The 15002-nt window shown below is 33.5% G+C and overlaps 1 protein-coding gene across 3 annotated transcripts in view; it reads left to right on the plus strand.

The window, feature by feature from the left end:
* SoxN (SRY-box transcription factor soxNeuro) overlaps window positions 1-15002 on the plus strand; it is a 126971-nt gene that overhangs the window by 65900 nt on the left and 46069 nt on the right. For all 3 annotated transcript variants that reach the window (XM_015320801.2, XM_089175341.1, XM_015320802.2), the window contains exon 2: window positions 4816-4881. In XM_015320801.2, the coding sequence (XP_015176287.1) occupies window positions 4816-4881 (66 nt within the window). The remainder of the gene's footprint in view (window positions 1-4815; window positions 4882-15002) is intronic.

Raw genomic sequence — 15002 nt, forward strand, 5'->3', positions numbered from 1 at the left:
ACATATTGTTGATCATTTTAATTAAACTTAATGTATTTTAAAATCAAATAATAAAATATAGGATATACAGCTAGAATGAATATTTTGTTCAAAGTTACAATGACAGTGTTATTTTTATTTTTATTATATAATTTGTACCAACAAAATGGTCACACATATTATTATTTATTTTAATTAAACCTAATGTATTTCAATTAATATCATTTTTAAACTTAAATAATAAAATATTAAATATACAGCTAGAATGAATATTTTTTTCAAAATTAAAATGACAGTGTTAGTTATTTTTTATTATATAATATGTATCAACAAAATGGTCACACATATTATTGATTATTTAACTTTTAATTAAACCTAACGTATTTCAATTATTATCATTTCTAAATTCAACAAATAATAAGATATAGGCTACAGTATAAAAAAAAAAATCTGTATTTAAATACTATTATAGATATACGTAAATAGAAGAAACATTAAAGTTTTAATACAACGCCCTTTTTTCAATAGGGCATTCACGAATATAAAGAAGAAGAAGAAGAATGGGAATAAGAATAAGAAAGGGCGTTGACGTTTTAAAGTTGTCTCGCAAGAATGAATTTTGTTGAAGGTTCCTCTCGAGCACGTATTCCCGACGAGGTGCACCCTTATCGTCGCATTTTAAATACGATAACGTTATATCTGGTGATTCTTTGGGTTGAACGCAGCCCCCGAAGCACAAAAGGGAAGAATTTCCTGTGGAAAGGCAGCGGTGGTGGCAATGGTGGTGGTGGCAATGGTGGTGGTGTTGGTGATGGTGGTGGTGGTAGAACCGCCGGATTCGACAGAAACGGCGAACATCCAATCTCCGAGTAGCTTTGATCGATGACACGCGGACAAGTGGAAGAGACGAGTAAAGGTTCCGTAGGAGTGCGCGAGGGGGTTGATAGTGTCGGTGGGTGAGATTGCCTTGTCACCTTGACAAATGGTTGGAGAACGAAAGGTACCAGCCGAACGTTCAAACGCCCTCCGCTAAGGTCCTGCCAATCCCTTAAATTTTCTTCCTTCTATTTCCCTTCCTTCCTTTCATATATATATATATATCTTTCTTTCTTTCTTTCTTTTTCTTTTTTTCTTGCTCAGCACCTCACCTGCACGTCTCCCACGAGACCCTCAAAGACACCCGCCTTTGCCACCCTTGGTGTCTATTAGTCATTAACTATCGACAACCCTGGCAAATAGCTGCATAGTTAAATCAGCCCTTCGTAAAACCGTTCCTTAATTCAAAAGGGAATTTCTAAATCAATTATATCGTTGTTTCTTTCTTTCATTCTTTTTTTGTTGACTCATCATCCATGCTACAAGGTGATACGAGGTCCTTTTTTTTTCATGTTTTAAACATAGATCTATTTCATATATGTATATATGTTGTTTTTAGTTTGTCGTATAGTATTATAATTATTGAAATTATTATACTATGAAGAAATAACTTGAAGGGAAATGATTCGATGGTAGAGGAACTAAGTTACACAACTTGTTCTCAACCATGTTTCATTATACTTCAATGTTTATCATTTCACCAAGTTATGCTCCATTTACGGTTAGAATATGCGATTCGTCATTCGAACACACTGTCCGTCATACTAATTTCATAGCAACGAATATGTACGTCAGTTTTGTGTTCTACACTTTTCTTGATGAACATTAAATATCGAGTTTGACGATAACTCGTTGATTAGAATTAAAATGATTTTAATTAACCAAACTTAACGTATTTTCCGCGGTGCTATTTGCTAAATTGCAGTTTATTTTTTATTAAGTAATTTTATTGTTGATATTAACAATTTTTAAATCAAAAGAAACAAAACACTATAATTACATGTCCAGTGTGTGGGATATTTGATGTGCTGTAACTGCATATGTTCGTCTTATGTAAAATACGCGGTATTTTATGTTGAGGGCCACTATAGTGGTCTGTAGTATCTCAGTGGAATCTTATGGAGGGCCACTATAGTGGTCTGTAGTAACGAAAGTGTTAATTCTCGATAAACTTGATGATACTATTCTTAATAAATAAATATATTATTCTAATGGATTATCAATTTGGAATCCCTTTACTCTACTTTCTTCTTCTTCTTCTTCTATTCGTTCATTTTATAAATGAAAAAGAAATTCATGACTCGACAAGAATCTTAGAGTAATAATAATCTTATCGATTAGTCTCGTAAGACGATACGAATAATAAGAATTTTGATAAATTGATTTGCTTGTGTAATAAGAGTCCAAAAAAAAAAATAAAAAATAAAAGGAACTTGTCTTCAAAGTTTCATTTTACGTTGCTAAGTGTAATTCGTAGGAATATAAAAACAATTCATTTTCATATCAGCAGTTTTTTTTTAAATATTTTTTATTCTCTTAACTCTTTGAGGCACGGTGTGATTAAAAGTGTCTCACCTTTTTGATACACCGTAATGCACGGTGGGACGACGTTTTCAGTCCCACCTTGAAATATTATTGCATATATATTTCGTCTTATTTACGCAAAACAATTGTTTATTAATCCTTAAAGTGCACACTTGGTAAAAGTTAGTTAAAGTGCACTCTGTGGGTGTTTGACACCCCAACGTGTTTGAACGCGTCTCCTAAATCTGCTATTTTAATTTTAGACCTCGCAATTTTTTTTAAAAGTAATTTGATACATCTTTTTTCAAATAGAATAGGTTTTATACCCGATCTGAATGAACACTAGATGGCGACAAATAAGCCCATTTTGATCGAATTCAGTACCGTTCTCGAGAGAACCAAAAATTTGTTGGGGGTGTCAAACACCCCATGTACACTTTAAGGGTTAAAACGTAATCAAATTTCTCTATGCAACTTAAAGTTATTTTTGATTATCTGAAATTCTGTACAACAAAGAGTTAACAGAACAAGTTAATATTTCTTTAATTGTAAGAGAGAAAGAAAGTTGTCGGATTGAAAAATCACATTCCAGAGATTCGCATTCCCACACGCGTGACAATCGTGCGTGACAACGTGCGTGATTTCCACCCTCGACGTGCTTGCATACCCCCAATGGACAGATGGGGTTCTCACGAGACCCTTTTCACGTTACCACCATACATCTTGTCATTATCTTCTTTCAACTTCGTTAGGGACGTTCAAAAACCGAAAGACCTATGCTTGACTTTTAAATTAAATTCTATATAAAACTTTCATTACGTTATTTCGTTTTATTATTAATTAACAAATTCGTTACTGTAACCTTTATCATTAAATTAAATAGAATAATTATAACATTTAATGAATTTAAAAAAATAATAATAATAATAATAAATAAAATCATCAAATTAAATGAAACAATTTGAATGAAATATTGAATTGTATGACCTGTTTAGTGCACATATCGATTAACTCCATAAAACAAAAATAAAGTTGAGAAATACGATGAAATAATCTATGGTATATTGTTCTTAAAATTCCTTTCAATGGGCAACAAAATTTTAGCCGTTTAATGGTGTTAATCTTTATTATTCAGAAAAGTTATTATAAATATAAAAAATTATGACGATTATACCAAGTATTTTGACACTTAAAATTGAAGATATTTCAAAAAGTGGAGAGTTAATCGATGTGTCCATTGAACGACTCATATGACGTTTGTTTGACAATAATAATTTAAAAGAATAATATAAGAATAAAATAATAAAAGAATATAATTATATAAAGAAAGATAGACAGAGACCATTGGATCGTCAATCACAACAACCCCTCGCGATTTAACGAACGACTGATTTAAAGTGCCCGAACGAAAAAATAATATCCCTTTTTATTTGATAGGAGAAGTCAAAGAAAGGGACTATATATATATATATATAAACGAAAGAGGGAGACGATTGAAAAGTACCTTTCGATCCTATATATATATATGTAACACATCCATATTCCCATATATTTACGTAGCCAACTACGAGAGTGTAAAAATGTCGGGCCACGACATTGACGGCGTCGTTGCGATCGGTTTGACAACGGACTCGGAACTCTCGTAGCAAAACGTTGCTACGAGAAAGAAAATAAAATAAAAAAAAAAAAAAAAAAAAAAAAAAACAAGAAAAAGGAAGGAAGAAAGTCGAATAAAACGCATATTCCCTCTTGCGTTTCGTCGACGAGATAATGTATCGGTATGTCGTACCATGAAAGCTCGACGTATCCCGCCTGCGGTGTTTTATTATTACGCTTTTGCGATATGCAAGAAGAGAAACAAATAATAAACGTATCGACACGTTCTATAGTTATATATATATATATATATAGTGAAAGAACGAATGAACTAACCAACCAATCCCCAACATATACAAATATAACCTATGTAAAAACATATACACATGTATATAATATTTATATATTTATAGATACGTATATGAAGTTATTACTAGTTAGTATAAAACCGTGAGTCTCTCTATGAGTAGCCTTCGCACCTTGTATATCTCTTCGTGTGTCTCCCCCTACCCCTACCCCTCCTTCCCCCTTTCCCTCCTTTCACCCCCTCTAACACTCCTGTCAATTCGTTTATATTCATGTCCAAGCAAGACAACTTCGATAATATTCTTTTTTCATTCTCAATATTGTCTCGTCTCGATAACTTGAAAAGTGTTCTTTTTATTTGTATTTGTTTTGTTTTGTTTGTTTGTTTGTTTGTTTGCAAATCTCCAATTTGCAATCGTTATATTTTGTTCTCTTTTTTTCTTTTTTCTTTTCTTTTCGTTTCTAATCGTTACGGTATTTATCTATGATACATTTTTATATATTTAAAAAGTATGATTTGTTTGTTTGTTTCAGGTCTGAAAGTGATCGAAAAATGTTGAACCCAGAAACCGGTTGTTATTCGGAATCTGTTCGAGCATGGTGAGTAAAAAATTTTTTTATTGATTAGAATTAATGAAAATCATTGTTTTGTTTACTGACAATTTATAAAGATCAGGTAGGATAAAAAAAAAAAAAATTAGATGTGTGCAGATCACAGACGATAGAAGTGAAACAAACCTTCAAGGAAAACCAAGCTTCGAGATAGACGTGAATACTTATATCGAAACAATTGAATTGTAATACAGTGCCAACTATTGAAAGAACCTTATAGAACTTAGATAACTTCTCTAAATATAATTCTTTAAATTAGTTATAAAAAATAATTAAAAAAAATTGCGATAAAAATTGTGCTATGTGCTAAGTTGGACAAAAATCACTAAGTGAAATCAAATAAATTTCATGAAGATAAGTTGAAGTAATTTTGGAATTATTAATGGACAAACATATTGTGACACTGAATTTTTATATATATTAATTAATTAATTATTTTTGTTACATCGGTTTCACGGTTTCTTCCGTTTCACGATTTTCAAATCACCCTGATTCTAAAGAAATTTCCACTTCAAAAAACAATGGTGACAAGTGGAATAAAAAGAAGGTTTAAAGATAAATTGATTTGAAAAAGACAATAATTTGATTTAAAACAAAAAAAACTAAGATAAAATGCAAGATTGTATTTGTTTGAAATCCACGTAAGGTGAAATATTTCAAATCGCGTGACATTTAATCCTTATCCTTATAGAAGGTATCCTCATTAACGCGTAATCTTAATTAGGTACAAAACGGCGTTGCCATGCATGCCACCACCGACAAGGAATAGTTGTTACGTGTATGTTCAACGTTGGTAGAAGCCTTGTACTTAGGTAGGACAACATATATGTAACATGGTTCTCTAATTCTGTACGACGTACGGTTCCGTTGCGTGTTAACAGCAGTAGTAAGCAGCACCAACAGCAGTATGTATGCTGGTAGGTAGGTAAAGGTATACTCTTAACACGATTCTCTCTCTCTCTCTCTCTCTCTCTCTCTCTCTCTCTTTACTTTTACGCACGGTTTCACGCTCGTGTCTTACACGCTTCGTTGAGCAAAACGATTTTTCAACCCATTTTTTTATTACTTTTTTTTTTCCATTATAATCGAAATAATTTTCAATCGATTGATTGGACTCTCATATCTGTATAAGTTAAATTGAACTTTTCGACACGTAGTTACACGTTTGGTTTGATTAAAAATTGTTTTGTTTGGTAGATTTTAATTTTTTCGGCTACTTGTATAATATGTTTATAAAATATTAATATATTGGATTTTTTTGGGGGGGGGAGGGGAAATATAAGCTGAATTTTAATATTTATATATAATTATTATAAATATAACAATATAGATAAAATATAAATAATGTATATAGAAGGGACAATATTTGTTTTGATATATTTTAATGTATATATTTAAAATTATATATTATTATTATTATTATATTAATTTAATAGTACTATTATAATAATAATTTAATACTTGTAATAAATATTTGAAATACCAATATTGGATTGTTCACAAATTACAAAATAAATTTTAAGGAATGTATTAAAGACAATATTTTGATATTTTAAATATATATTTAAAATAATATATTATAATAATAATTTAAAATCATAAAAAAAAATGTTATTATCAAATATAAATGATTTATAATGAGTAACGTTATTTAAGGAATTTATAGGTCAGATACCTTAAATGAATATTTTATGATCGTAATATTTACCCTTGTTTCACTTTTAAAAGGGCAGTTTTATTTGTCGTAGCATACTGTCGTCATGCTTGCAGCATGTTGTTTTCTTTCTCTTTATCTCCCTATTTTTTTTTTTTTTTTTTTTATTTCTTCTTTCTGTCTCGTATCCAACGTTAGTCTTCTCTCTCTCTCTCTCTCTCTCTCTCTCTCTTTCTCACTCAATTCTTTTTACTTTTCTCCTTTTTGTTGATCTCACCACCCGTAACGGCATCCTCTCACCTTCTCGTAATTTACGATCGTTTCTTGACCGTAACTCTTTTTGCATAATTCTCAGCAGTGTGTCCCGAGGAGCGGCGGGGCAACACTCTGCCCGTTCGTCCGTCCGTCCGTCCCGTCCGTCCCCCTTTTCGAACGGGTAATAGTATACCAAGCTTCTCGAGTATTTTTATCGTCTATACGACATCCGTGAAATTCGTAAAATACGAACGGTCATCTTCGCAGATCGATCGTCGTAATTGGTTCTAGTAATTTACTACTACTTTAGTAATAATAATAGTAGTAGTAGTAGTAGTAGTAGTAGTAATAGTAGTAATAGTAATCGTCATTGGATAGAAAACTTGAAAGAAAGAAACGAAATCATCCTTTAACAGCAACAGCAACAACAACAGCAGATCCGTTTCTAATTTTCTTCCCTTCTTTTGAAAGAAATGTCTCGGGAGTTTTTCGCGAAAAGAAATTTAACGAAAAGAAATATACTCGCGATTGCTATGACGATGATGATGACGAAGGGAAGGGGTTGGAAGGGATAAAGGGGAGGAGTAGTCACGCGCTTAGACGCACGATTATTTATTTTTAACGCTTGTGTCCCGTGCTTGTTCTCTCTCTCTCTCTCTTTCTTTCGTACACACACAAACACATACACACATAGAAACGATTTATCTGCAATTGCGATTCCTTTTCTTAGGACATTAGGGAGGTGATCGCGAGACAGGAGACGTAGGGGGGTGCAGAGACGTAATGCGATTAAGGTCGTTATCAGATGTCGCTTCCACTTCTCGCGTGATGACGTCGACATTCGCGCTCGTTTGTCATCGCGTGACGTCGTCACGGGGGTTGCATGATTTACTTCCGTCTTTCCCCCTTTTCTCGCACCCTCCTCTCCTCCTCCACCTTTCTCCTTCTCTTATTCCTCCTTCTCTTTCTACTCGTCATTTCGTTCATTTCTTTTTCCGCTTTTCACCCACCACCTCTTCCTCCTCCTCCTCCTCCTCCATCTTTTCTATTTTTTTCTTTTAACTCGTCACAGTAAACTTTTCTCAAAGTAGAAAACGTTAAGTTGAAGATATAAAGATTGATTTTATATTTTGAGATAACCAAATTTTTAACTTCTACCCCCCCCCCCAAATCACTCACTCATCAACCCTTCTGACTATTTTTATTCATTTGGAAATATTTATTTGACAATTTCTATTAGTCAGAGGTATGTATCGTAATTAGTTAAGGGATAGTTCGCGTGTTACATCATAAAGTATATAATGAACATCCGTAATTCATTGAATTCGCCCTACTTCCGACACCTTTTTTTCGATTCGAACGAGAACAAGTTAAAGTGTCCAACATGGGGATCATCGTGTTGTCCTTGGTTATCTTGTTAGTAAAAGGGACATTGAAAGAGAGAGAGAAAGAGATAGAAATAGTTCTATCATGGTCAGAATTCATTGTAGCAGAGGGTGTGGCACAGAGATATAGCGATGATTAGAAGCTACACCCCCTCCCCTTCCCCTTCCCCTTCCCCTTCCACCCTCCCCCATCCTCCTCAAGTCCTTCTCCTACGAGAGTTCGAGGGTGGATCCGGAAAATTCATGGAGTTACTTAGGATCTTCGTAGCTCAATCGTTTATCTTGCGACTATGGGCTCCGAGAAAAAGGGGAACAGGAAGAGAAAGAGAGAAAGAGAGAGAGAGAGAGAGAGAGAGAGAGTGAGAAGGAAAAGGAAGTCGTTATGTCGTCGAGAGGCCACACCGGGGTCGAGACGATAATCCTAATTAATAATTAATTACCACCGGAGACACTCCCGTACTTTTGTACCCTCTATTTCTCTCTCTCTCTCTGTCTCTCTCTCTCTCTCTTTCTATCTTATATTTGTTTTTTCCTGCCCCCTCTCGAACTGGAGAATAATGCTCGATTGAATTCTTCCTGCTATGGACACTAAATTATCCTAATTGTATTATTAATATTAAATAATAATAATAATAATATTATATAGAAATTTGTTAGAGATATTTTTATATTTAATTGTTTGTTTTGTTTTTTTAATATTAATTCTTTGCACTCGAGGGAGGGCTCCCTGGTATGGATAATAATTAAAATAAATAATAAATATATAATTTATTTAAATATTTATTTATTAATTAATTAATTTAATAATTTATTATACCAGAAAGAAATAATAATTTACATATTAATAACACAAGGTTAATATATAGTAAATCCTACAATAGGTAAACATAGTTACCTGTACATAAATATAAATTTCATCGAACGTAAACGCACAGTGATGGTGGTGGTGGTGGTGATGGTGGTGGTGGTGGTGATGGTGGTGGTGGTGGTTGAGATTCGAGATTGAAATAAATAACCATTTAGACTTTTCCAAACGTCGTCGTAATCGTAGTCGATGAGAAAGAACTAAGCTCGTGTATCTTATAAAACGTTTGCAAAAGAAAACGCACATGTTACCAAAATAATAAAAAATAAAGTACAGTAGTTATGTATACATACGTTAGATAGAAAACACACACTTTGGTAGAGAAATTGCTCGAGTTTTACGAGATTTCATAGTAAAAGAGGAACGGATGAGTTAGAAAAAGAGAAATGAGAGAGAGAGAGAGATAGAGAGAGAGAGAGAGAGAGAGAGAGGAATATATGAGGAAGATATGGGAGTCAACGACATTGCTTGAGAAAAAGAGATAAAGATAGTAAGATTGAAAGAGGAAGATATTTTCTTTCTCTCTTTTTCTTTTTCTGTTCGCTTCAGGAGTCTCAACCAACTGGAGAGATTTTTCTTTCGTACAGGATTCTTCTTTCTCTCTCTTTCTTTATCTCTCTTTCTCTCGGAAAGTTGTACGCGTGCGTCGGTAGTACATGGCGGAGTCTCGAACCCCCAGGAGCACCCCAGTTTGTCAAGTCGACCCTTCGGTGTCGCTTACAAGACGGCAAATTTGTCTCAGATAAGCAAAACAAACACATCGCGGTTGGATGAGCCGCCTCCATTCGTCGTCCTCCTCATCCTCCTCCTCATCCTCCTCCTCCTCCTCTTTCTCCTTTATTATTTTATTTTTTTCTACTTTTTCCTTTTGTATTTTTCTTCTCTTTTATTTCGTTTCCATCTTCTTCGTCGTCTGTACTAATCTGGGCTTGCTACTTGCCGTGTTCCGCTTCGTTCCATCTTTTTAATCTTTTTCATATTTCTTCTTCTTCTTCTTTACGTGCGTTTAATTTTAAAATACACAACAATATTTAGGAATATTTTTTTATAAAATTAAATTTGTTATAAACATATATTTTCCGTGCATTTAAATAAATATGTCGGTACTTACGTATTAACGCAGCAATAATTCCGCTAATGCGCCAATAAAGAGCAACCTTGTTGTTTGCACACAGCAACCGTCAGGGTTTCGTCAGGGTTTTGTCAGGGTTGCGTCAGGATTATGGCGACAACATCAGGTGAAAGAAAATATAGAACGTTTTTGAATCTATGTTAAATTCTATATCGGTCCATTTTCCATCGAAACCTGATTGACTACTTTTTACAAATAAATTGTTTTGAATTTTGAGTGTTTTGATTTTAAATGAAGTTTTGTTATTCTATAATTTGTAGAAACAATTTAAGTTGTAGATTCGCGCATTAGCGGAATTTGGTTCGATGGTGTTAATACTTTTTTACTAATACAATATTTCTAATGTACTATCGTTCTTACACATGGCACGGAACGTGTTAATCAAACAATCAATCATTAATCAAAAAACTATTCTTATTATTTAATAATAGTAAAAAAAAGCTTTCTAATGAATGATGAATATTAAAAAAAAAGAAAAAGGTGTGAAAAATTGGACATTTTCTATATTAGATGTATGTATGTGTGATCTACGAGTGAACAACTGTAAGGATTTTGAATTATGGATCGATTCGGCGAATTCTCTGTTTCAAACGATTTTCTCGTATTTCGGTCGCTCGAGGGATTTGCATATATTAGATTTTATCCTTCTGAGAACGTCCGTCTTTCAGATGCGCAAGTATTTATGAGTATCCCCATATAATGGGTCCCGAATTCCAAATGGAATCCCGGTGGCAACTTCATTATAGTCTCGGTTTCGAACGATTTTAGAAGAGACTTATCGTCGAAAGACACTACTATTTACATCAAACATGTTTTTAAAACGTCCTTCCTTTCATGTTCAATTAGACGATCAAGATAAAAACTATAATTATTCATCATTACGTATGGAAATTGTGATTGGTTATACGTGTTTTTAAACAATTATATTATATATTGGTTAGAATTTTTGACCTACGTGAAAATTGTTGTTCCTCGAGTATGCGTGTTTTACATACATGTTTATGTATGCGAACATTTAAATGACAGTTGACACAAAATTGTTTTATGCATCGTTGAATTTAATTAAAAAAAAAAAAAAAAAAAAAAAAAAAATCACTTTTTTCCCCATTCAGGTATCATCTTTTTCTTTTTTTTATTTTAATCATAAAAATTCGTCACAGTTAAGATAAAGAAATAAAGAAATAAATAATAGTTTTGTAATGTTCTTTTTGGGTATCCGTAGAACATATCTATCAATGGTCGTTCCGTGAAATCCCTTTTTAACGGCAAACGAGAGTTTAATGCACTTTTTAAAGGGCTCAACTTACGATCCACGACGAATTAGATCAGGCAATCGAGAAAGGATTACGAATCATCAACGCGATAACGCATGGAATACAAAAAAAAAAGGGTAGTGGAAATAAACACGTACACACACACATATACATATATATATTTTTTTAACGTACTCCAATGTAAAGTTTACGTACCCTAGGTACATTTGTGTATGTACACATGCAGAGAAGCAAATTCGTTTCGGTAAAGGCACGCAGGGTTGGTTTGGTTTGGTTTGGTTTGGTTTGGTTGGTTGGGTTGGGTTGGGTAGGTTGGCGTTCGCTCATCGCACCCTGAAAATCGTAAGGGCAGCTGCGCTAAAAGAGAAATCTCAGAGACCTCCAGCTGCACTTTTCGATTCTACGAGGGTGACTAGTCATCGAATAAGAGCGAGAGAGAGTTTAATACTCCGAGAGTATGAGACTGAAAGAGAAGAAGAAGAATCAGAGGAAAGAAGGGGAAGAGAATCAACGAAAATCATTTTGCACGTGTCAAACGGATGTCGATCGAGGAGAGTTCACTTACATTCGATACGGTTTTCTTCGAGTCGCGAAACTAATCGCTAGGATCAAACGATTCGCGAGAGCTATAGACCCCCTCCCCTCGCCCCCCCCACCCGTCCCCTTTTTATTCGTTTTGCAACAAAAAATATATTATTACATATATACCTGTTTAGAAGATAACAAAAATATATTTGAAAACACGTAAATACATTTTTTAACAATCATTATTATTTAACCCTTTGCACTTTGCTGTCTCAACGTATGAGATATTAAAGTTTAGTAGTGATTACAAGGAATGAAGTTATTTCAGCACAAATTTGTTGAGACATGCATGTTTCCCTGATGTTTTCTCTTAAAATAGTGCAAGATATCTAATTAAAATATAGTCAAATAACAAAGATATGTAAAAGTAATTGTCAGCAGGTTTTGTGTTTTAAGAGAATGCGAGATGTGTGCTTACGACGCGGCCCGAGAACTTTTTGGCGAAACTTGAGAAGAACGATAAGAAGAATTTGTAGAAGAGAAAGGTTTTTTAATAGAAGCATAATCTCGTATTTTATAGTGAGATTTATAATGTACAAGGAAATATTATCAAACAGTGTTACATTTCAAATACAATGGAAGAACGCGCTTGGCGCTTTTTTTTTTTTTGTCAATTGCAACGCTAATACACACATACATTATCTTGGTAAATAAGTTCTTTTGATAAAAGTTCTTTAAGTAAATATGTTTCTTGATGTTTACAGATTAATATAAGTCCAATATCATTAGAATCAGTTACTTGGTTTCAAAGTTATACTAAATAATACGAGGGTCTGTAAATGTGCCATTTCTGTGGCACAGAGTAGCTGCTGCTACCACCTAACGTTGAGAATCGTGCGAAGTGCAAAGGGTTAATATCTTTTTATTATTTAAAGTGTCACGATAAATCTGTCAAATGTAAATTTATTTTTGTAATATAATATGTTACATACACACACACATGTGTGTGATCATCTTATGATAAAAAATGTAATCTCGTTAACCTGTGACATAATTTTTTAATTGTTCTTTATCAACAAAATAATATAAGTATAGAGCAGGTAGTTTTGTATAACAGTTGATTAATTATTAAATTAAAGAGTACGATATACGTTTAATTATTTGTACGATTGTTAATGACAGGTATTGAAAGATCACACCTATTACTATTGCTTTTATTTTTCTATTAACGAATTTGGTTTTTAACACGAGACTCTTGTGAAAGAATATTAAAGAGAGAATGAGAGAGAGAGAGAGAGAGAGAAATAGTCGACACACGTGTCATTATGGGTACAAAAGGATAGTGGGGGCACTTTTAAGAGAGAAACCGTTCTCTCTCTTTCGATATATAAATATATATGTATATATGTATGTACATACGTATGTACATTGTACATATATAGAAAATCAACGAAAGCAGAATAGATGGAAGCATGCACGTGGTGCTGCTGCTGTTGCTGCGTATACGTCGAGGAACCAGCCCTCCGGGGGTTTTGTCGAGGGGTAAACATCGTGTAACCACCACCGGGGAAAACACGCAGGGGGTGAGTTGCGATTGTGCTTTGGCCGAGGTTCTCGCATACGAATCCATAAATATTTTATTGGCTCGTCATTCGATTTTATTGCGGCAGGTAATCGAATGACACGCCGGATTACGCCCACGGTATTTCTATTTATTTCCAAAGAAATGCTTCGATTTTATATCGCATTCTAACACGTGGATTGATTGAAAAATTACTAATTCCTTTTTAGTTAATTAGAGAAATTGTTTATTTTTATAATAATAATAATAATAATTATTATTATTATTATTATTGATTTTAATTCGTGTATTAAAGTAAAAACATTGTTTTATAATTTATTTACATCTTATAAAAAGATATATTATATATAAATTACGTGTCAATATTAAATTATAGAATTTTGATTAACAATTAATAATCTGCTATGATAAAAATCTAATTTTTTTAGAATTAATAATATAACTTTAGAATTAATAAGAAAACATTGTGTCTAAATCATCAAAATTAATTATACGAAACAAAAGTAATTAGATACATTTCTATATATAATAATACTAATAATAATAATAATAATAATAATATTGTATATAGAATATGATAGAAAATATAGATGATTTAGAAAACATATTAAGCCTTAGCTACAAGAAGCGTAGTCTTTCTTTCCCTTCGTTCATCTCGCTTAATTAAACCGAGGCACTTAGTAGCAGTGAATGGTTCTTGATTGGCGAAGAGGTACCTACCTACCTATCTACCTATCTACCTACCTACCTACCTACCTACCTACCTACCTACCTATCTACCTTACCTACCTACCTACCTTCCCTACGAGAGGACGAGCTCTCGTAAGTTGGCGAACAGGATACGCGTACGACGACTTCAACTCGAACCGAGTCGAGTCGATGGCAGGACGAGTCGGCCACTCAGTCAACATCATGCGAATGCTGAGTTATGTCGAGGGTCCGGCTTCTTTTAAACTCGCCAATAAATCGGCCGTTCTTCCTTCAAGATGCGGTTCCTCTCTCCTTTCTCTTTCTCTTTCTAACTTTAGTCTCTTCTTCTTTCCTTTCCTTCTTCTTCTTCTTCTTCTTCTTCTTATTCATCCACACAAACTTACACACACACACATCTCTACCTTGCTTCCTAATTTTTATATTTTTTTTTTTTTTTTTTACTACCATGGACCTATCCCATCGACCACCACCCTGAAGCTCGTACTTTTTCGTCTTCTTCTTCTTCTTCTTCTTCTTCTTCATCGTCTTCAGGTAGCACAAAATTCATTGCATCCTTTTTACTTCTCTTCTTCTCTTACCTGCGAATGCACCTCGACGAGCGAGGTGCGAAAATATCGACTCGTTTGCCCGATGACTCGACGGCTTCTCTTTCTTTCTTTCTTTCTTTCTTTCTTCTTTTTATATTTTACTTCTATCTTTCTCTTTCTATCCTTACGTTACTCTTAT

The sequence above is a fragment of the Polistes dominula genome, unplaced genomic scaffold (genome assembly GCF_049000335.1).
Source record: "Polistes dominula isolate Pdom_NZ unplaced genomic scaffold, Pdom_raw_medaka contig_82, whole genome shotgun sequence".
NCBI classification, from domain to species: domain Eukaryota; kingdom Metazoa; phylum Arthropoda; class Insecta; order Hymenoptera; family Vespidae; genus Polistes; species Polistes dominula.